Source organism: Cucurbita moschata, unplaced genomic scaffold (genome assembly GCF_002738365.1).
Source record: "Cucurbita moschata cultivar Rifu unplaced genomic scaffold, Cmos_1.0 Cmo_Scf00005, whole genome shotgun sequence".
NCBI lineage: Eukaryota > Viridiplantae > Streptophyta > Magnoliopsida > Cucurbitales > Cucurbitaceae > Cucurbita > Cucurbita moschata.
The window spans coordinates 5,152,745-5,175,509 of record NW_019268521.1 but is presented as its reverse complement, the minus strand read 5'-3'; the positions used below and the strand labels follow the sequence as shown (position 1 = coordinate 5,175,509).

The 22,765-nt window shown below is 33.4% G+C and overlaps 3 protein-coding genes and 2 long non-coding RNA genes across 9 annotated transcripts in view; 1 reads left to right on the top strand and 4 right to left on the bottom strand.

Moving 5' to 3' along the window:
* Window positions 1–152: 152 nt before the first annotated feature.
* Window positions 153–12,216, bottom strand: LOC111443383. Its single transcript, XR_002710489.1, has 3 exons — window positions 12,200–12,216; window positions 9,872–9,874; window positions 153–240 (listed from the first exon to the last, which is right to left on the bottom strand). It is a non-coding gene; the product is annotated as an uncharacterized LOC111443383 (long non-coding RNA).
* LOC111443379 (probable WRKY transcription factor 40) lies at window positions 528–2,563 on the bottom strand. Its single transcript, XM_023081177.1, has 5 exons — window positions 2,433–2,563; window positions 2,293–2,361; window positions 1,650–1,994; window positions 1,050–1,174; window positions 528–922 (listed from the first exon to the last, which is right to left on the bottom strand). The coding sequence occupies exons 1-5, from the start codon at window positions 2,511–2,513 to the stop codon at window positions 559–561; spliced, it is 984 nt and encodes a 327-aa protein (XP_022936945.1). The 5' UTR covers window positions 2,514–2,563; the 3' UTR covers window positions 528–558.
* On the bottom strand, window positions 6,062–7,900 carry LOC111443376 (CBL-interacting serine/threonine-protein kinase 5-like). Its single transcript, XM_023081171.1, has one exon. It carries the CDS (start codon window positions 7,560–7,562, stop codon window positions 6,231–6,233), a length of 1,332 nt encoding a protein of 443 aa, XP_022936939.1. The 5' UTR covers window positions 7,563–7,900; the 3' UTR covers window positions 6,062–6,230.
* Window positions 12,217–13,085: 869 nt separating the features above from the next.
* On the top strand, window positions 13,086–19,954 carry LOC111443375 (transcription initiation factor TFIID subunit 5). Of its 3 annotated transcripts, none has more exons than XM_023081169.1 (19): window positions 13,087–13,379; window positions 14,576–14,657; window positions 14,747–14,825; window positions 14,912–15,009; window positions 15,104–15,160; window positions 15,318–15,405; window positions 15,507–15,616; window positions 15,956–16,063; window positions 16,217–16,368; window positions 16,500–16,610; window positions 16,702–16,738; window positions 16,847–16,889; window positions 17,502–17,666; window positions 17,756–17,832; window positions 18,498–18,614; window positions 18,979–19,244; window positions 19,334–19,429; window positions 19,515–19,590; window positions 19,681–19,954. In XM_023081169.1, exons 1-19 carry the CDS (start codon window positions 13,210–13,212, stop codon window positions 19,741–19,743), a joined length of 1,995 nt encoding a protein of 664 aa, XP_022936937.1. In that variant the 5' UTR covers window positions 13,087–13,209; the 3' UTR covers window positions 19,744–19,954. The 3 variants fall into 3 exon arrangements, with proteins under 3 accessions (XP_022936938.1, XP_022936937.1, XP_022936936.1); XM_023081168.1 differs by having other exon boundaries at window positions 16,702–16,771; window positions 16,850–16,889; XM_023081170.1 differs by lacking the exon at window positions 18,498–18,614 and having other exon boundaries at window positions 13,086–13,379; window positions 16,702–16,771; window positions 16,850–16,889.
* A 118-nt stretch (window positions 19,955–20,072) lies between these two features.
* Window positions 20,073–22,765, bottom strand: part of LOC111443381 — a 4,126-nt gene continuing 1,433 nt past the window's right edge. Inside the window, exons 1-5 of one of the 3 annotated variants that reach the window (XR_002710487.1) lie at window positions 22,005–22,759; window positions 21,709–21,819; window positions 21,050–21,166; window positions 20,884–20,968; window positions 20,073–20,663 (exon numbers count right to left, since the gene is read on the bottom strand). This is a non-coding gene — a long non-coding RNA (uncharacterized LOC111443381). Of the gene's footprint in view, window positions 20,664–20,883; window positions 20,969–21,049; window positions 21,167–21,708; window positions 22,760–22,765 lie in introns of those variants that run through there. The other 2 variants (XR_002710486.1, XR_002710485.1) reach the window with 2 other exon arrangements.

The following is a 22,765-nucleotide window of genomic DNA, read 5'->3' as shown; positions in this document are numbered from 1 at the left end:
AAAAAAAAAAAAAAAAAAAAAAAAAAAAAAAAAAAAAAAAAAAAAAAAAAACATGAACTTGGTCTTGATGAAAATTTTTGGACGACCAAAGTCCCACAGCTAATTTAAGGAATAATCATATTTTATAAGTGAAGAATACTAACTTCATTCATATGAGATATTTTGGGAAGCCTAAAGTAAAGACATAGAGTTTATGCTCAAAGTGGACAATATCATATTATTATGGAGAGTCGTATTCATCTCATTTTCTACGGTGTTTTTAAAAATCAAGTCAGATTTTGATAACTAAAAGAAATTTGATCAAGAATTCAAATGTTTGGTTAAGAAAAAAAAAACGAAATTAATAACATTTTTTACTATATATATATATATATATATATATATATCCTAGAGACACACTCTAATTTATATGTTATTTATAGATTATATAATTATTAAAATGGCTTGTTAATTTATTTTTTGACAAAACAAAATTGATAATCAACACATAATCCAAACAAACAAATATTTACAAAAGAAAGCAAAAATAGAACACAAAGGCTTTAGCATTTGAGGGTTTTAAGGTTTATTCTCTGTTTGGTTTCCCAAAACCTTGTCGGAAATGGCACCAGCAACAATGCCAGCAAATTCAGGATCCTTCTTCAAGGAAGAAGCCATTTGTTGTACTAGAAACTCCTGCCAAACCGCTGCCTCCGTCGACACCGCCGACTCCGACGACGCGTAATCTTTAGGACTCTTAAACAGCCCATCTTCATGAATCAAGTCGAGGGTCACGGTGGCGCACGACGGCTTGATCGTGGCTAAGACCGGGACTGCACTGCCTTTCCCGCCATTGATGGACCTTAAAGAAAGCTCAGTTTGAAAATGGCTGGCATGGTTGTGTTCTCCTTCGTAAGTGGCCACCAAAATTGCTGGATCTTCCNAAAAACACAAAAAAAAAAAAAAAAAAAAAAAAAAAAAAAAAAAAAAAAAAAAAAAAAAACACAGTAATTTTTAAAACATCATTTTCCATTTTTTACTTTGTTATTTACTGTTCAAAATTATAAACAAAATTTACCTTCTTTTTTACTGGACAATTTGGTGCAGAGGAACACTTGAAGTAAGCTCTTGGAGAAGGATTGTCTCTTGTGACCTTTTGTCCATACTTCCTCCATTGATACCCATCTTTCACCACCTTTTTCATAAAAAAAATTCATACCAATTAGGGTTTCTAAATCAAACCCTCTTACCCAAATCACCGCTCCAAAATTAATTTTAACCATTGAATGGGAACAGGGATTTGAATCTTTGACCTCATAAAATGAAGTATATGTCAATTATAGTTGAGCTATGTTCATATTGAATTCAGTGTCAATCTTTATAGGTCTTCCTACCCAAATTCAACAATAAATCCGAGCTTTAAAAAGTCAACTTTTTAAAGTCAAACTTATGGACAAATTTATGAAAGGGAACAATAAAACCAAGTTGGGTGAAGCAAACAGTGGTTCGGTCAGAAGCATCGACCCTGTACTCAATCCAATACGCAAGACGAGTCTCTCTCTCTTTCAGTATTCAGATGTGAGTCTCGGGTTATCAAACCCGAACCGAAACCCTAATTAGTTACGTCTAAAACCTAGCTAGCTAGGGTTTTGTAGGGCTAAGAAACTTACCAAGCTTGGATCTGATGCATCTTTATGCACAAAAACCTTAGAAACCTTAGGGTTTCCATTGAGTCTTGGCCTCTTAAGCCACCTGTTGAAATCTTCATCTCTTGTGCTGCAAATCCCTTCTTCTTCTTCTTCTTCTTCTTCTCCTTCTGCCTCTCTCTTCCTTGAAGAAATTAGAGCTTCCATTTCTGAGCTCTGCTTTTGATGGCTCACCAAACACACCACTTGCTTCTGAAGATTAATGTATTTCTCATACATTATTCTCAACATCTGACTTAGCTTCCCATTCTCCACCATTTTCCTATCCAACTCTTCTTCCAATCTCCGGCTCGAATCGCTTCCCTGCCCCTTCACAATCCACAAAACTACTTGGGTTATTGATGTACCGTTACGAGAAACCCTAACATCTTCAAAATTTGAACTTTGCTATACTATATCAATCAGTTGACCTATGTTCAAATTGGAAATCATTCATACAGTCATTTGAACCACGAGCTTAAAAAAATAAGATATACCCAATAAACTAAGCTCGATGGCTCATGGGGTTCGCTCAAATCGGGAACTATTTGTAGAGTGATTTGAACCACGAGCTCGGTAGTTAAAAAAAAAAAAACACAAAATTAAGGTAATGGGTCATGGGGTTCACCTTGTTTGCCAAGCTCAATGAGAGATGTTCTTTCTCCCAATACATTTCTTCTTCAAACTTGTGTTTTTTCTGCTTCAAAACATAATATATCAGAAATCACCATGAAAATAGCCAAAAAAGAGAGAGCAAAAGGAACTCACAGAAGGATGAAGAGGGTCATCCATGGCGGAATTAGCATAAGAAGAAGAAGGATCCATGTTAAGATCCAAGAAAATATCCATTTTTACAACAAAAATAAGAAGGATTTTGCACAAAACTGAGTGATTATATTAAAAAGAGTTATATATAAAGAGAAGAGCTAAAAAATAAATAAATAAAATAAAGGTAAATTTGCAGAAGAGGGTCCCATTTTTCTGGAATTCGGTTTTGGAATTCTTTTATTGGTCCAACATTCATTCATAAAACATTACATTCTTTTTTTAAAATAAATAAATAAATAATTTTGTTTTGTGGTTACGTTGACTTTGAAAGTGGAGTGGAATGGTTGACTTGAGTGTGTAAGGGTCCCACGCGCTTTTGAAAATGAAATTACTTTTCTGCTCATTTTGTTTTGAATGGGAAGGAGAAAGTTTGATTTTTTTTATCACTTCGCTTCTTGTAGTTTCACATTTTCAAATTTAATCTTTGTTTTTTCAATAAATTTATAAAATTAAAGTTTTCTCTCTAATTTTGAAAATATATTTTTTAAACCTCGAGAGATTTTAACATGGTTTGTCCCTGAACCACATCCTACAGTGATAGGTTCCGCTCGACCTCGTTGTGTAAGTATTTCTCGTTATGATCATTTTATCCATAAATTCCATCTACTTGGATGTGATGTCCCACATCGGTTGGGGAGAAGAACAACCCACCATTTATAAGGGTGTGGAAACCTTCCCTTAGCATACGCGTTTTAAAGCCTTGAGGAGAAGCTTGAAAGGGAAAGCAGTCAAGCACAGAGAGGACAATAGCTACTAGCGATGGATCTGGGTAGTTATAAATGGTATCAGACCCAGACACTGGATGATGTGTCAACCTTCTCACTGTTCCCCGAAGGGGGGTAGACATGAGACGATGTGCCAGTAAGGACACTGGACCCCAAATGGGGGTGGATTTGGGGGCGGTCCCACATCGATTGGGGAGGAGAACAAACCACCGTTTATAAGTTTATGAATCAAACAGACACAAACCTCGATATTTAGGGACTAAACTTGTTTTCAAATTTATGTTTTTCAAAAGATTAGCCAAACACGTCATTTTTTAGCTCAATGGTTGGTTTGTGGTTGGCACTGGACCACATATCGGTGTAATTTATCGAACTCTTTTTGCTTTTTCAAAAGATAAAGTAAGGTCATTTTTTAAATTTTCGTAAAAATAAAAAAGAGTACGAGCAGATTTATTGAAATATTTATACGATTACTATTGAAGAATGTCTTTTTTATGGCGTAGTACTTAAGAAATTAAGGATATATTTCAAAATGTATGGTCCCTTTACCTTTAATGTTATACTACTTTTGTCATGTCTAAGCTTTTTTTTTTTTTTTTTTTTTTCTCCTAAAATAAAAGTTAGAAAAATTAATTCTTCCATGCATGCGAGGAATAAATTTTTTAAATTATAATATCAATAATTCACAACGATAATAAAGAATATATTAATTACTAATTACGTGAATATAAATTATTATTATTATAATATTTATTAAATAATAACCTTAAATTTGACGATAATCAAGAATTATAATAACCTTAATTTTGATTTCAAGACGAATATGATTCATAAACTGTTTGTTTTATTCTTACCAAAATAATAATAATAATAAATTAAAATACGAATATTTTTTTTTTCGTATTTTATATTCAGACATATCTTAACAAACTTTATAGAGATAATATTTTCCCGAAAAAAAAAGGTATAGAGAAAGAAATTCTCGGTCGGATAGTTTGTGAGAAAAATACAAGAAATGTAAAGTTTAAATTTGAAAACGATACTAATCTTAACCTAATGGTTAAAATACTTAAAAGCAACTTTACGTCTTTCAAAAAGAGGAATATATTAAAATTTCACCAAATTTTATTGACTATTGAAGAACTTTTTTTTTATTTATAACGATTTGGTTCTTAGTTTTTCGTTTTGTACCAATATGCTCGATTCGATTTGTCGAGGTCCCAATTTAAAAAAAAAAAATTATTTGACATATTTAATTTTTAATACTTGAAAAAAGTTTATGGATAATTATGAATTTTGTATGGATTTTAAATTGTGTATATTTATTTTAAAAAATTAGTTTTGAACTTATAAATCGTATATTAATTTTAATAATTATAATTAATAAAATTTAGATTGATTTTTAAAAAAAGTAACTAATATTTTAACCAATTTGTATGAATCATTATATAGAAATTATAATTATATATAATAATAATAATAATAATAACAACAAATTTTATATTAATTTGATTATATATTTTTTATGAAATTATTTGCACCTCCAAGATATATTATATTAAAGAATGGCTTACTCCTCCATTATGTTTTCACATTTTAAAAAATGGATTCAATTTATTGGAAAAATAATAAAAATAATTTAATTTTAAGCTGTAAAAATATATAACTTAAAATTTGAAAATATTTATAAATAATATTTTAAGTTGGACCGAATTGAAAAATAATAATAATAATAATAATAAATAAATAAAAGTGGAAAATAAGAAAAAAATTCAAATTTCTTTCTCTCTCCTCAAATTTTTTTAGTCAAACTTAGTAAGAATGACGATTTGATATTTAGTTCATATTCTTTTTCATTCTATCTTATACCTTTTTTTTTTTTTTTTTTTTACAAATTTTTCTTCTGAATCAGAATCATATGCTGTTGCTTTTTTTTTTTTTCTTTATTAAATTATTTTAGAAATAAATATTTTTATAATTGAGAAAAGTGTGATTGCATATATTCTAAATTATAATAGTTTTGAATTTAGTTTTAGACAACTGTGATAAATTCAGTTCCAGATCTACCTTTCCAAAAATCATATGAATTGGTTTTATTTAATTACAAAAATCATAAAAATCAAATTTTAAACTGATAAATCATTTCACTAATGTGATAAACTTCAATTTCAAATATTAGATTAGATTTTTTTTTAAATGAATAAAAGATATTATTACAATGAATTTCAACTCAAATTGAAGATTATTTATTTATTGAGAAAAAAATGGCTCGCACGTCAGCAGTTTAATATTATCGTCCACTAATGTTTTCTTAAAAAGAATCATATTCTAAAATATTAATGTGCTGGCATGCAATAATTAAGTGATTGCTATTATTTTGTGTATCAAAAGGAATAAAAAAAAGGAAGAATGTTGCCTTCGGAAACTTTATTAAAATATATATTAAATTTCAATATCACTTATTAAAAATATTAGTGATATATTTGAACCTGCCAGCTATATATATATAATAATTTAATAATTTCAAATAAATTATGATGGAAGTTTTGATTTTTTTTTTAAAAAAAACTTATTTAAATATTTGCAGCTTGCATCGAATCTGGTTTTGGGCCCCTAGGCCTGACAGTGGAAATGGGCCGAACAAACGAATTCAGTATGGGCCGAATAATAAATGGGCCGAACAAACGAATTCAATTTGGGCCGAGTATAACATCGAAGTCCATCAAATTTTCAGTGAATGGTAATTGAAATTCAAGTAGCCAATTAACTGTGTAGTACAAAATCACCCATATTATATTTAATTAAAATATAATTTTGGTATTTGTATTTTAAATTTTGTTACTGTTTAGATGTTGTTTTTATAATTGTATTTGGTAAAGTTAGTATTCACAAAAACTCGCAGCAAAAAAGCACTCTTTTCCCTCCAAAAGGCTATTTGTGTTTAAGAAAAAGCAGTTAAAACTTGTAACAGAAACCAATCTTCACACACGCTGTCACCATCTATCTCCCTTTTTCACAAAAAGCCGTCGCCGTCAAGTTGGCCGTGACGTCCGTCACCGGTGGGGACACAATCACCTTGCCACGTCCAAACGATGTCCTTCAACGCCGGCCGAACGTCTTCTTCACAGAACTTCGAATATTCCAGAGTATCCCCGGCCGACTTTGAAAATTCGACTATGGCAACTTCCGGCGCTATTTCGAACACCTCCGCCGTCACAGATAGCTTTCCTTTTCGCCCCTCCCCCGGACCTTGCAGCCGGAGCTTGAAGTCTTTCACTTCCGAGACCTTGAAGCTCAGTCTCTTCGCCACCGTCTCGATTTTCTCCATGATCGTCGACACTGAGCATCTCGATGTGAAAATGGATCCCGTCTTCCTTTTGTTTTCGAATAAGCTCGATAGATCGAATCCCGATGACATCGTCGATATGAACTCGAACGCATTGAAGAATTTTGGCGTCGATAGTTTTGGACTCTCGGAATCGGAATCCTCTGTTTTCGCTGTGACTAATTCTTTCATCGTGAACGAGAGCGATCTTGAGAAATCTTTGCGGAACCAAGGAACTCGCGTGATTGCTCCGATTGTGATTCGTCTTTCTGGATCTACGACGAGGATTTTTGAAATCAAACGCTTCGCTTCAGCGGAGAACCATGGCGGACATTCGAATTCGGCCTTGAAAACCTTCTTATACATAGTCATGATGTTCTCATCCTGAAACGGAAGGAATCCTGCTAACAGAACATACAAAATCACACCGCAAGACCAGATATCGGCTTTGGCTCCATCGTAGCCCTTTCTTCTTAGTACTTCCGGTGCGACGTAGGCCGGAGTCCCGCACTGCGTGTGGAGAAGACCATCGTTCCGAAGCTGTTCCGGTAGAGCGGAGAGTCCAAAGTCGGAGATCTTGAGATCTTCGTTCTCATCCAGCAAAAGATTCTCCGGCTTCAAATCGCGGTGAGAAACTCCACGACTATGACAGTAATCGACGGCACTGATTAACTGCTGGAAATACTTCCGAGCCACATCTTCCTTGAGTCTTCCTCTTGCAACTTTGGCAAAAAGCTCACCACCGCGAACATAATCCATAACGAAGAAGATCTTCGTCTTCGTCGCCATTACTTCCTTCAACTCAACAATGTTTGGATGACGAACAAGACGCATAACGGAGATCTCGCGCTTGATCTGCTCCATCATCCCTTCCTTCTTGACCTGATCCTTGTTTAAAACCTTAATCGCTACACTTTCTCCAGACTCCAATTCTTTTCCATAATAGACCTTAGCAAAAGTCCCCTTCCCAAGCAACCTCCCAATCTCATATTTACCAAACAGAACATGCCTCTCCTCCATTAAAACAGAGAATCCCCAAACACACACACACAAACACACACACACACACACACACAAAGATTTGAATCAAGGCCAATTCCGTATCTAGATCAGAAATTCACTTACAATCGTGGAAAAATACAGCGACGGAATCGAGGAAAGGACGGCGTAGATACTGATTCCGACGGATTCCATCGAGGAAATCCAGAGATTGTGTGTGAAATTATAAGAATCAAGGCTTGAAACTGGGAGAGATAGTTGACTGAAGAAGAGAGAAATAGGTAAAAACTGGGAACCGCCGCGATTCCTGGTTCTTGAGCACACAGAAAGGATTCCTTACCGTGGTTTTTATACATAGAGGAGAAGCCCACAAGCCCCAAAAGTAGGCATATACACTACCTGTATTATAATAGGACAAAAATATAAATAATCTTAAATTCTTAAAATAAGTCCCTCTCTAAAATTTTAAAAATACCTATTAAATTAAATTTTTAATTTAGTATTTAAAAAACTAAATAATTTTATAAATTATATAAAAGTGTTAAAATTTTAAAATTTTTATTTATAAAAAATATTATTAACGACATTTTTTTTTAATTTATAATTAAAAATAAATTATATGTGTATAAATTTATTTATTTTAAAAAAAATGTGAATATTAACATAAAATTAATATTTTTATAATGTAATTATAAACAATCAAATATCTTTGCCCACTTGGCTTTTCCCCTAACTAATCTCTTTTTTATTTTTATTTTTTGGTTTAATCAGCCCTCGTAATTTGGCTGCTAGCAATGATGTCTATCGACGATTAACCAATATTTTTATATACAAACATTATTTAATTGTCATCTATTACTTTAAATTATCATTTAATTTATTTTTATATAAAAAATTGGTTGATTGTGACGGGTTAGTCCTTATAATAGCGTTTTAAGATTTCTTAACCACTATATTGATACAGAACAAAATTTAAAAGAAAGTTTAGAAGCTGTCTAAAACACCGGTGAGAGTTATACTCCTAACTTAGCCCGCAATTGACTATAACCAACAATAGATTTACCTTATTAAATAAAAATATAATTGTGGGTATCTTAGAATTTAATATATTTGACATTATTAAAAGCTGGATTGAAATTTAATTTAATTTTAAAAGTTTTTTTTTGTAATTAATTTGTTAGTTTTGTGATTGAATAATTTAAATAGAGTTTCCGAGAATATGATATAATTTCGAAATCAAGGAAGGGGGAAATAAAAAAATATTTTTATTATTGTTTTTTTAATTATTATTTTGCAATTTCGATAAGATTTAAAAATTATATTTAACAAATGGAAAATAAAATGATAAACCATGAATGGGCAACTCTGTTTTTTTAATTGAAATTTATAAATTTTAATGTTTGTAAATAGAATTCCAATATTTTGTAAATTTAAAATCATATAGTTACTAAATTATATAAATTTTATTTAAAAATAATACTTATCAAATTACAATTTCATTGTTTTTTTTAATTAATATTAAATAGCTTAAAAATTGAACTTATTTAAAAAATATATATAGAAATTCATCGTATATTTTAGAACATACTATATAACATACTATATTTTAGCTGTATAGTTTCGATACATAGTTAATTTAGGCTAAAAATTAAATGTTTATGTAAACTTCTTTTTAAAGAAAAAATATTTACATCGTATTTTTATTAATGTACCTTTTATAGGTTGGATAAATTAATTTGAAACTAACAAAAAAAAAAAAATTAATTTTTGCACTTTTCTGTTGAAAGTGCAAAAATTATTTGATTTGGTAAGGTTATAAATACATTTTGAATATTGGAGTTTAAATTTTATTTTTAAATTTATCGATTTGATTGATTTGTTTGTTTCTTTTTTTTTTTTTTCTTTTCCACTTAATTTAGACGCGATGGACCCCACCAGCTTGTCGGAAGCGAATTCTTTTATGTAGAAAGTCAAGAGCGCGTGGGACTTGGAAATCCAGCATTGTCTCGAAACAACCGGCGGTAATCCCGACCGGCGCATGGGGGTTTGCCGACGGTGATTATTTAGTCTTAAATTTTTTTTTATTATTCTCTTATTACGTGTCATTTAATTTAAGAATTAATAGATATATGGTAATTAAAATATATTTTAAAATAACACGTAAAATAAAATTAGTCTACATAAAAATATTATTATAATTTTATAGGATTAAATCATATTTATTTTTATTATATAAAACTAATTATTCGTAACGGTCGTCGCTTTTTTATTTATTTGAAAAATTTTAAAAATGGCAAATGTGCACTTCACCACGTACAAACATCTCTTACCTACTTTTCTGTTCCGCTTTAAAAGAGACAGTACATGTTAATTATTGTTGTCTTTTTGCTTGCATCACATATAACATCAATTTCAATCTCTCAAATCTTATTTTCAAAACTTTCTTTCGAAACCTCTCTACTCCCGTTTTCTACAACTTTCTTTTTAAACTGGGGTTAGAGGCTCGAGCATACGTCGCTTGGCCGTGGGCAACGCAATAAGAACTTGACTTAACTCACTTTTTGCTAAGAAATGTGTATCGCACAATCGCAAATCAGCTACCATCAAAAGTGCCATTGTTACAAGCTATTAATTATTTTATTTATTATTAAAGTTTAAATGTAATATTTTATTTTTTTCATTTTCATTTTCGAACTTTTCCATATTTTGAGAAACGAGGAAAAAGCAAAGTAAAGCGCCCCGCTGCCTCCAAGGGGCATAATTGGAATAAAATAAAAATAAATAAATCAGGTCCCGCTGGCGCGGCTCACTTTGATAAAGATTACCCGGCGCTTAGCCACTCCATTAGCGGCTGCTCAATTTTTTAAATTTTTAAAATTTTTAAAATTTTTAAAAAGATTATTATTATTAATCATTGTATTATTTTATTTCTGAGGGAAGCAAAATTATATTATACTGAAAATAATGATAATAAAAGAAATTAAATAATTACCAATTTTAAAATTTAAAATTGAGTTGTTTCCAATAATAATCCACATGGCGAGTTTTGATTGGTTTATTTATTTCCAAAAAAAAAAAATATATTATCTCGAGGAATTTCTGCCTTTTTAGTGGGAGGCAGCTCCAACTACTTAATTAGCTAAGGAAATTAATAATTTAGGTTAAACTCTATTTCCATTACACCAATAATTAAGGGTTTTAAAGTTAATTAAGACGGTCCCATAAACGTTGGTCATGATAACCTAGCCACCGCAACTTAAAGGGCAGGGCATGGGCAACGACCTTCTAGCCAATAGTTTCGCACCACACCTCATTTTTGCTTGGTAATGGTTGGTGTGAAAGCTTCCATTCGTGTCGAGCCACGTACTACAACCCCCACCTTTTTTTCTAATTAAAAATAATTTATTTATTTTTATTTAAATTTGATCCTCAAATAATAGTGTCATTTCAAATATATCCTCAAATGGGTCCCAAGAAAATAACTTGATAATTTTTATTGATTTTATTATGAAAAAATTTATTATTTTAAAATATATAAAAAATAACTAAATAGTTATGGAACCCAAGTCATATTACTTATATTATTATTTTACTTAATAAATACAAAAAAAATTTAAAAATAAATTTATTCTAGCGAGTGAATTTTGTCAATTAAAAGGGAAAATTACTCCTATTTTTTAAATTGAGCTATAATTTAAAAATTATTTTTAAAACATATTAAAAAACAAAAAAGCACGTAAATCATTACTTTTATTTATTTATTTATAAATAATTGTTATCAAATAAAATTTTAATTCGTTTAGAGTGCTGGAGCATATTTGCGTGGCCCCACAGACAGGGAAAGCGATATGATAAGCCATTATTTGGATTTGAAATATATATATTAGTTTTGAGTATTTGGCAAGCCACGTATGGACCTGAGAATTTTGTTGCCGTTGAGCGTGTCGACGTGGCCCAGTTAAAATCCAGCTGGACAGTTTTTTCATGGGCAAAGTCAGTGGGGGCATGAGCCACGTCATCGTCACCACTACCAATAATTCATCTTTTAAGCTACAGTGACATCTTTTCAATTGCTTTCGACCCATACATCACCCCATGTGCCCCTCGAATGATCGATACAAGATTTTGTAGGTACCCGTTAGGTTGAAGCCGAGTTTATGTTTGATATGTGTCGTTTACTATTGTTAACTTACGTTTCATGAGAAATTCGTCATCTAATATTTGGATGGAGGAAAGTCGGCCTACCTAAATTTTTCGAGCTTGTGTAGAGTTGGCCCAGCTAAGCTTCTCGAGCTCGCGTAGGTAATTTTTATTAACAATTTTTTTTTTTTGTCTAGTTACTTTTTTAATTAAACAAACGGATTAGAGATTCGAACTTTTGACTTATTAATCGCCAGCTATATTTGATAAAATATGTTTGTTCGTGTCTAGTTTTTTTTTTTAATTATGAAATTGAAAAATTTAAAGCTTCCCTTTCATATGTTTTTAAATTTAAAAAATATTTAAAATTAAAAAATTACTATGATTTAAGATGGAAAAAGCTATTGATAAGGGTGTGAAACCTTCCCCTAACAGGCCGTTTTAAAGCCTTTAGTGGAAGTACGAAAGAGAAAGCCCAAAGAGAACAATATCTGCTCGCGGTGGATCTGGATCGTTACAAATGGTATCAGAGCCAGACACTAGACAATGTGTCAGCCTTCTCGCTGTTCCCCGAAATGGGGTAGACACGAGGCGGTGTGGCAGTAAGAACGCTGGCCCCAAAGGGGGTGGATTTGGGGGTGGTCTCACATCGATTAGAGGAAGGAAAGAGTGCTAGCGAGGACGTTGGACCTTGAAGGGGAGTGAGTTGTGATATCTCATATTAGTTGGGGATGAGAACAAACCTTCATTTATAAAAGTGTGGAAACCTTCCTTAGCAGACAGGTTTTAAAGCCTCCAGGGGAAGCTCGAAAGGGAAAGTCCAAAGATGACAATATCGTGGATCTGGGTCGTTACAATTTATCTAAGAAAATTATTAATTTACCCTTTCTAAGGTTAAAATCCGAAAACTACTCTTCAAAATTACTGTCATATTATTTTTAAAAAACTGCAATATTATTTTTATATATACTCAAATCTGATATATTAAAAAAAAAAAAAAAAAAAAAATATATATATATATATATATATATATATATTTTCCCTTTTCATTATTTATAATATATGGATAAGGTAATTATTGGACTATTTGAGTGGGCTTAGATGGGCCCACCGAAATTTGGAACAATGAAGCCCATAAAAATGGGCCGAGATAGGTCCAATGAGCTCCAACTCCAATGTATTTTTATTTGTTTTTAATTACACTATTACGAATTTAAGATTCTACTTTCGTAATTATGAATTTTAATCAGAGGATTTTGGTAATTTCACATTACTCATAATGTTTTGTCCAATATATTAAGTCAACTAATTTTAATTTTTACATAATATATTTGATATTTTTCAGAATTTCCGATATTTTCAGGCCCATTAATAAAACACCTAGCCCGCGCCCAGTCCAGTTACAGTTCCCTCCTCTCCCAGTTTCCTTCCAGAGAGAGAGAGAGAGAGAGAGAGAGAGAGAGCCGTGGAGAAGTGCGGGAAGGGGCAAATTTGTGGAGCGGGAAGGTGAATTGCAGAACGTTGCAGAATGGACGAAGAACAGATAGCGAATTTCGTGTCAGCGTACTTGAAGAAGAAGGGTTTCAAAGAAACGGAACAAGCTTTTCAGGATGAGTTACGCCATAACAAGACTAATTCATCCTCTTCAGCCTCTTCCATTGACCTCGACTTCGCTAAGCGCTTGCTCTCCTTCTCTGAGTAATTTCTCTCCCCTTGTAATTCATCTCGATTCCGAACTTTCATTTGCATTTTGTTAGTTCTTATGTTGTGCGAACTTTTGAATCAGTCGAACCTTTGTTTGTTTTGTATGTTGAGAAATTAAAAAGTTTGAAGTGTTTTTTTAAGGATCTATGGTTGTAAACTAGAATTTTTTTGTGGAGTGTTACGGACGATGGGTTTAAGAAATAGAGCGAATGGTTTCTTGTAGGATGAATTGATTTTAAATGCTTTTGATTATAACGACTAGACTTGTACCCTAGCTAATGTTAATCCCTTGAGAGCTACTTACTTGAAAATGCTGATCATATCTTGTGGGGTAGCGTATTCTCAATTTACGTGTACTTTTCCGGAGGATTAGGAGCTTACAAGAAACCACTTCATTTAGAAGCAAATTACAAAAGATTACTGTTTAGTAACAGTTAGAGAGAGTCCATGATGGATCCTGGAATTTGGACTTTTTTTTTTTAATAAACTTTGTGGAATCTCCAAATCTCCAAATCCATTTAGCTAAAATAATGTAGGATGATTCCTCATATTTCCATATTATTTTGTTTCACAAACCATGAAAAACCTCCAAATCCATTTAGCCAAGAGTGCTGAATTTCAAACAGAAATTTCCATTCTCAAAGCCTCCCAAGAGATGGGATAATTGATTCATCTCCCAACTGACGTTATGCAAGCCAAAATCTCGTTTCGAACCTTTCCAAGAGGAATGTGGAATGAATTTTTCCAAAGATGTGGCCACCTTTGATGGTCATTTAAACTAAGTTAGTATGGAGGCATGCTAGAAAGGGTAGCTTGTATAAGAGTGTACCTACCTCCTTTTGATATGGAAATATGTTCTACGTTGAGCTCTCTCTATCTCAAGCTGCCAAAAAGATAAATAGGTTGAACGCCAAACATAGTCTACAGCCAAATCTAAAGCAGCCAATTCCAAATCACTTAGTATATGTAACATAGTCTACACACACTCTCATTACACATGTTTTCATTTATGTTACAATTAGAAATTTTCTTTGAGATCTCTCTTGGCTTTTGGGTTTAGAAGGATAGCAATAATGTCGTGGTTGCCATCCTCATTCTTGTTTATTTGCTTCTTTCATTAACATATTGTATTTTATTGAACAGAAGTATTTATAGAGTTTTTTTTTGCTCTTCATTGTTTTTGTTTCCAGAGTAGAGAATATTCCAGCCAGATACCTTGAAGGATATAGCAAGCTTAGGTCCTGGGCTTACAACTCGCTAGATTTGTACAAGGTAAGTAGTTGTTTAATTTTTTCCTTGAATTTATGATTCATTCTAAACTTTTCCTTCCGATAATGAGAACTTTAATTCTTGCATTTCAGCATGAATTGCTTCGTGTGCTATATCCTGTGTTTATCCATTGTTTCATGGATCTTGTGGCTAAAGGACATATTCAAGAAGGTTTGCAAACTAATTTTTCTTTTACAATCTCATGTGATGGAGATACGTATGATTACTTTTTTATTATTTTGCTTGTTATCTTCCAGCTCGAACCTTTTTCAATAGGTTCCGTGAAGACCATGAAATGTTGCACCTACGAGATCTACAAAAGTTGGAAGGCGTACTATCTCCTTCTCATTTGGAGGTTTGTTGTTAACCAGTAATGACTTTCTTATGTTCCTGTCATTGTTTTGTGGCGATGGCACTGGTTTTGACATTATGATGATAATATATTCTAGGAGATGGAATTTGCTCATTCTCTAAGGCAGAGCAAAGTTAACATAAAAATATGCCAGGTAATCCCTAGGTTTTCAATCATTATTTAGTATCATGTTCATGATTATCATGCATTTGCTTTCTTATCTATCGGTCATTTTAGATCTCTCATGAACAGAACTTAACTAATCAAACTATATTTTCTGAAAGGTTTTATTTTCCAATTATGTTGTTTAGTACTCCTATGAGATGCTACTTCAATATCTTCATAAGACCCAAACCACAGTGATACTTGGGATTATCAATGAGCGTATCAACTTCCAAGGTCTGTTTCCTTTTAACCCTTGCTTCAGATCGTCTAGTTTTTATGCAAGTTGTAAGTGTTTTATCTTCTGACTCTATTATAACCTTCATCTGGTTTTGCAGTTTTCCCTGGTCAGCCTAGCTCAATATCTGATGATGCTGAACTTGTGACACTCTCGGGAAGCACCCAGGAGACTGCCAATCAGATAAATAAAAAAGAAGTCCAATGGGGGGTGGGTGGGCAAACTACCAACTTACTTAGCCTATACGTTCTGATCTTTGGGTTGTTTATTATTATGCTTGGTTGTGGTTTTTTCTATTATTATTTTGTTGATAAGCTGTGACATCTTTGGTCCTTTTCTCAATTTAAAACGTAGAAAGATATCCTTCAGTTTTCTCTAAAAGAATTAAAAATTATGTCATAATGTAAATTATGGTAACAATCTGTATGTGCTGTTTATGGGTTTTCTTTTCTCTCTTCTTCCTTTCTTTCATTTTAACTTTTTCTGATTTGACATCCTCTTCAATTTCAAATTCCTTGATTGTTATATTTAAATTTATGTTGGTAATAGTTACTTGAAGATTCTTTAGAGGAACGCTTGGAGAAAGCTGCTGGTTTGCTTTCAGATTCTGAGAAGGCTGAGGTAGAAACCAAGGATGGTGACGTGGATGAGAATAAGGTACCTGTGGTGATTCTGTGCTTCTTATCTTTAGCGGATATCCTGTCTTTTATCTATAAGTTGTTATTAAATTGCTACTATTTTATAAATCTGCATCGTATTATTGTTTATTATAAAATCTCATGAGTTGCATGTCGTCATTTGCTTGTTTAGAAAAGAACAACTGAGGGAGGAAAGCAAGGTGCTTCAATTAAGAAGGTCAAGAAGGACAAGACTGCCGGTGCACCTGGGAAAACTCTGAGGGCTGAAGCTAATTCTGCATCTATGGCGCCACGAGTGAAGCCAGAGCTTGCTTTACCTATAATGTATTTTCTTGAATCTTATGTTATTTTGTTGCCTACAGTCATAAAATATAGCTCTTAGCTAAGTGATTACTGTACTACGACAGCCACACTGCTCTTCCTTGCTATTGATTTGTCGTGTTGATTGCTTCCAGTACAACAGAGGTGGAACAATCTATTCTTGAAGACTTGAGAAACCGTGTGCAGTTGAGTTCTGTTGCTCTGCCATCAGTCAGCTTTTATACCTTCATTAATACACACAACGGGTATCCATCAAGTTTTCTTTCTGTTTCTGCTATGTCAACAGTTTATTCAGTCTCAATGCGCATGCAATTGATATCATTTATTCTGATGTAGTTTAAACTGTTCATCAATATCTCATGATGGAGCTTTGGTTGCTGGTGGATTTTCAGACTCTTCTTTGAAGGTAGGTCTTCTCTTTAAGTTTCTTAGGGTGGCCTAATTATTATTTGCTCACCTAAAAAATCTTGGTGGTTCTCTGCAGGTTTGGGACATGGCAAAGCTGGGACAACAAGCTGGCAATAGTAAGTCTGTTAAAATAAGTTGAGCTGCCATGGGCGGTTTTTTCTGTTTCTGGCTTTTAGTTTTCATTATCATACTGTTGGTGCTCATTTGAATATTCATGTGATATATAGCCAGGGGCTCTGGAACACAGATTAGGTTTGTTATTTCAAGGCATTTGTGTTTATCCTAGTAAATTGGTGTAGATTTATGAATAAAACTCATGCTCAAGTGTCAAGTTTATACGCATTACTATAGATATCATGTTATTGATATTTCATGTGTACTCTTTATGTAAAGGAATGCCAGTAGAGATCTTTCTGGTTTTTCATAATATGGACTGAAGTTGTATAAAATTTTATAGTGCTTCTGATTTTCCCTCCACCCTTTTCCTTAATTCTTGAGGAATTTCTTATCTCCTACTTCATGAGAATTGATTCGTCGTTTCATTATTCCAACTTTGAGCTAAGTCACCAATTGTTTAGCATTCCCCCTTTCCAGACTTCGTTATCAAATAGAACAGCTTGCTTCCTCTTGGTGTCACACTAATCATCATCATGAGTTGTTTTTTCTAATAAATTCCTTTGCTCAGACATTTGAGAAGAGAATTTGACTTTCACTATCACGTCTATCAGCTGTTTTGCAGGATGAAAACGACATGTCTACTAGTGATCCAGTGACAGGGCATACAAGTGGGAAGAGGTCTTATACATTATTTCAAGGTCATTCTGGGCCTGTTCACTCTGCCACTTTCAGTCCCATTGGGGACTTTGTTCTTTCATCCTCTGCAGACACAACTAGTATGATCATACTGGCCCTCTGTTTTCTTTTAAGTTTGGTTATGATTTTCTTTTTTTAGATTTTGAAAGTTTCTGTTTTCCTGCTGCAGTTCGATTGTGGAGCACAAAACTAAATGCCAGTCTTGTTTGCTACAAAGGTCACAATTACCCAGTATGGGATGTTCAGGTAAACATTTTATATCAGATATCTATGGTTGTGGCGTAGGTTAACTGGTATGTAGGTTACCTGTATTAGTTAGAGGAAGAAGGAATGTCTGGCAATGCCTCTACACATACCCACAACTTTTGATGATGGTTGGATTCTGACTTCTTTTTCTGGTATTTAAAGAAAAAAACCAAAGCACTAGGTGAAAAGTCACAACACAAGCAAAGAAACACAGACACATTTTTCTTAACGATCAAGTCTTGGACAGAGCAAGAAAATGTTCAATATATATATATATATATATATATATTTCTAAGATATATGAGTTGAAGTGAATGGCATTTGCTTTGCTTGGGTTAGTACATGGTTTATTACTGGGATGAACACCGTATCTAAAAGAGTTTTGTCTTGTTACTTATTCCTTCAAACGCTGGTCCTGTCTGTTCAAGGTGTCGTGCCTGTATTTCTAATGTCATTACTTAGCGCTTTTGTTGTTTGTTTTCAAATTCTAGTTTCTTAATTTCTTATGAGTAGAGAGGTTGCTCACTCTCTCTTTTTCTCAAGCTTCAGTAGACTTTTCTGTTTATACTTCATTTTAATTTGCCTGTGGTACTTGGACTTTTCTACTTTTAGACATATTGTGCAATGTGAAAGATTTCATCGTTATGTTTAATTTCCTGGTGCAGTTTAGTCCGGTTGGACATTATTTTGCTAGTTGTTCACATGATCGAACTGCAAGGATCTGGTCTATGGACAGAATTCAACCTCTGAGGATCATGGCAGGACATCTATCCGATGTGGATGTGAGCAGTTCATTCTTTATTCCTTCTCTGATCTTTAATTGCTTATATTTAAGTTGGGAGGGGTCGTTAGAATATTCAAGCAGATAGTAGTACCATTTTTCTTCCTACCTGTGTTGTCTTTTCCCCCTCAAATTTAAGCATTATTCTCTCCCTGCGTACAGTTGTTTTCTTATTTGAAACTAGTTTTCTGCTGTATCGGTCCCTCTCCCTTGAATGATGGAAGTCTTTACACTGATTTCCGTAGTTTAAAACCTCATCTTCAAGAATTAAATATTTAAGCTTTTCCAGATCAACTCTTTTTTGTTGTCTGATCCTAGTGTTTCTGGTATAATATGATCCATGACAAATCTTATGACATCTTCAGTGTGTTCAATGGCATGCCAACTGCAACTACATTGCAACTGGGTCGAGTGACAAAACGGTTAGATTGTGGGATGTCCAGAGTGGGGAATGTGTTCGAATTTTCATCGGTCACAGGAGCATGATCCTGTCTTTGGCAATGTCACCTGATGGTCGGTTCATGGCATCCGGTGATGAAGATGGTACGATTATGATGTGGGACCTATCAACTGGTCGCTGTGTTACACCTTTGATTGGACACACATCATGCGTTTGGAGCCTTGCTTTCAGGTATATAAAAAAAAAATTCCACCCCCTCCCCACCTCACCCAATATCCACGCAAGTAATTATCCAATATTTGATGTATATTCCATTTCAGTTGTGAGGGCTCTCTCCTTGCCTCTGGCTCTGCCGATTGCACAGTGAAATTATGGGACGTAACTTCAAGCACAAAGCCACCTAGAACAGATGAAAAGTGAGTTCTTCCTGAAATAGTTTAAGATGTTTCAGTTATAATTATTTAACATTTGCATATTAAACGTCTCTGTTCTCGTTAACAGCAAAAGTGGAACTGCCAATAGACTTAGATCCTTGAAGACTCTACCAACCAAATCAACTCCAGTTTACAGTTTGCGGGTATCGATCGACAGACTAAACTAGCATTTTTTAAAATTTATTTCTTCCCATAACATTTCCCTAAATAATTATATCTTCTTTCTGATTCAGTTCTCTCGGAGGAATCTCTTATTTGCAGCTGGGGCTCTCTCCAAAAGTGCATCAACGGCTTGACACTCTTCCTTTGTAGTCCATATTTAATAAACTTTTCCTGATAAGATCTCTTTTCTAACGTTCCATTTATTGGCAATTTAATAGTGTATCATTTCCAGCCAAACTTTTTGTGCAAAAGGACGTCTTGACATTATCTTTTCCATGTAAGAATTATTCTGTTCATTCCAAATTTTGAAGTGAAATGACTCGTACCTGCAGGGCTTACCTCACCTCAAATGATTGTACTGTTAATGGGAATAAAGACGAGAAAATTTGCAGCTAAAAAGAATTTTGAGATAAGAAAAGTGTAAAAGGATATGAACTGTTTGTTCAATAGCGTCTTTGAAAAGGGGGAAAAACAAGTGCATAGATAAAGACGACGAGAAAGTGCAAGTACAGATAAGAAAGTGCCAAGCTTTCACTGTTACTCAGGGTAGTGAACAGGCTGATAAAGGTAGAGTACAGTATTATACCTGAATTGATGGCATCTGTTTTACTACTTCTGCCATTTCAGTTTCAAATTGTACTGTATCTTTTAGTCTTGTTCTTCATTTGGCATTCATGAAAAATTGAACTGTTCATGGAAGCCCATCTAGAACAGTAGATTCTGACTTGGTAGAGGCAAGCTAAGAAATGATTCTCATGTTAACTGTTTATCAGGGTTGGAGATGGCAGTGCACATTTACTGCTAAAGCTCAGTAAGTATAAAGAATAAAGCAGTGCACTTTTGGATGCCCTACTACTTATAGGCCATTTTCATACATTACATCATATGTTTACACATCTTGTTCTCTTGTTTGGAGCTTTAAACTTCACTCTCATTGGTTGTTTATACTGCAATTTCATCCATACTTCTAATGTCTGTGATTATGTTAGCACGAACCGATGAGATTATGTGTTCTTCCATCGTCTTCTCGGTTCTTGAGCTCCTCCTTGGCAGGCTGCAGCACACCATTATACAACCAAAAGATATATGTATGTCAAACATGAATTCTTATAATGAAGAACTGTTGACTGGAATTGTTGTTTTTAGATGAGAACTGATCTACTTGGGGTGTTACAATTACGTTGACATTATCCGAGTCGGATGCTAATATACTTCGTTTTATGATCATCACAGAATCCACAACAGGCAACTGGCAAAGGAAGTTGTAGGCTTACATTTTATGATCAAATGCTACTCTTATTTGAGTGTGGAAGTCCAAAAATCAATAATCCTTTTTAGATGTATGCTCAACTCAATGCCCTGCATTAGAAGAGTAGACATCAGTTCATTGAACCCTTTCTCAAGGTTTATCCGTAGAATGTGTTTGTCGTATGATTCTACCATTTGATGTACTAATTCCCGTCTCCTTCCGTTTCATCCTCGTTGAGATGGGGCGAGGGGCTTTGAGATGACCTCCATCCGTTATTCAGGGATCGATATTTCATTGTCCTTGCTTATCTACCATATAAATAAGAATCAAGAGAATGTCATTATCATGAGATATGTGGTGCAATGATAGTGCGCTTGACTTCCAGATCAAACTGGAAGCGAGTATTGAACCAATTGACCTCTTCGAGTTATATCCAAATAAATTATTAGAACTTTTTTCATAACAAAATATTTTAGCAAGACATACTTATAGCTGCAGCATAAACAATATATTCATAAAATCACCCACCATTGAAGAACAAACTTTCACACAAGTACTTGATTTTTCTTGTGATGAAAGACTGAATAAGCAATGATAAACCTCGATAGCTCAAGAAATGTCTAATACTTAACTTATCACTCATAGATTATTATTTAAGACGATGGATTAAAGCTCAAATGAAAAATCACTCGACTTACGTTCAAAAGAACATTCTTCAACATGAATAAGATGCAGATTAAGCATTCCATACAGTTGAATGTTCGATCTCTTGCTTCATACTTAATGAACTAAAAAAAAAAAAAAGAAACATCGTTCAATATTTCATTGATAGAAAAGGCTTGTCACATACCTCGAGCTTGCAAAAGCTTGTAGACTGTAACTAGTAATATATACCACAAACGCCAATCTCTTGAACGACCTGACTTATAGTTATTCGAGCTCGATGTGTCTGAGATTCGACCTCCAACCAAAATGAAAGTGATGAACAAGACCAAAACAAAAAGAGATACATATAAGCAGTCAATGAAGTCATAATTACTTCCCCAAATTAAGTAAGAAAAAAAAAAAAAAGATCCCTCTAATTATATTATTTTGTCACTGCAATTGACGTACGGCTGTCTTAAAACATAGAACATTTAAAATTACCAGTTTCATTGTTGACAAAACCTGCATAAATGAATCATCTTGTGCTTTTCTTTTGTAGATCTTCCCCCATTAGCTTCTGTTCTAAACCTCAAACAAAAGAACCAAAGAAGAACAAGAACAAGAACAACAAGACCTGGATTTAGGTTTCCACTTTCAGATCAAAACCAATTGAATGAGAATTATTGAGCCCAAAAATTTGATTTACATCTCAACTTCACAAAACCCATCTCAATTCTCACATGAACCATCATAATTGAAGTATATATGAACAATGAACAAAAATTAGACAAGAAAAAAGGAAGAAAATTGAGAATTTAGGGGGGAAAAAAGAAGGAATTGGCGATGGAAGCTGACAGACAGAGAAGTGAGCACGCAAGAGCAATGGCATATTGTTATACCAAAAGCCTCTGTGTGCTCACTCTCTTCTGTCAACTTCGATTCTACAAACACCATTCCTCAAGAACAACAACAACATCAAAGATCAAATTTTGGCCAAATGGGTCGAATCAAATCACTAAAATCTAGGAACCCAGATGAGGAAATTTGCTAAAAATGACAAAAAGTATCAAAATTCTCACACACCCATATGGATGTTCTTAATAAATTAGGGTTTTGGGTAAAAAAAATGACCAAAAAAGCAAACTTTTCTTCTTCTTTTTTGCATAATTATGGTCACAAACATGAAGCAGATACAACATTTCGCCATAAAATGGTCATTGGAAGAACATAAACAGAAACAGAAACAAAAAAAAAAAAAAAAA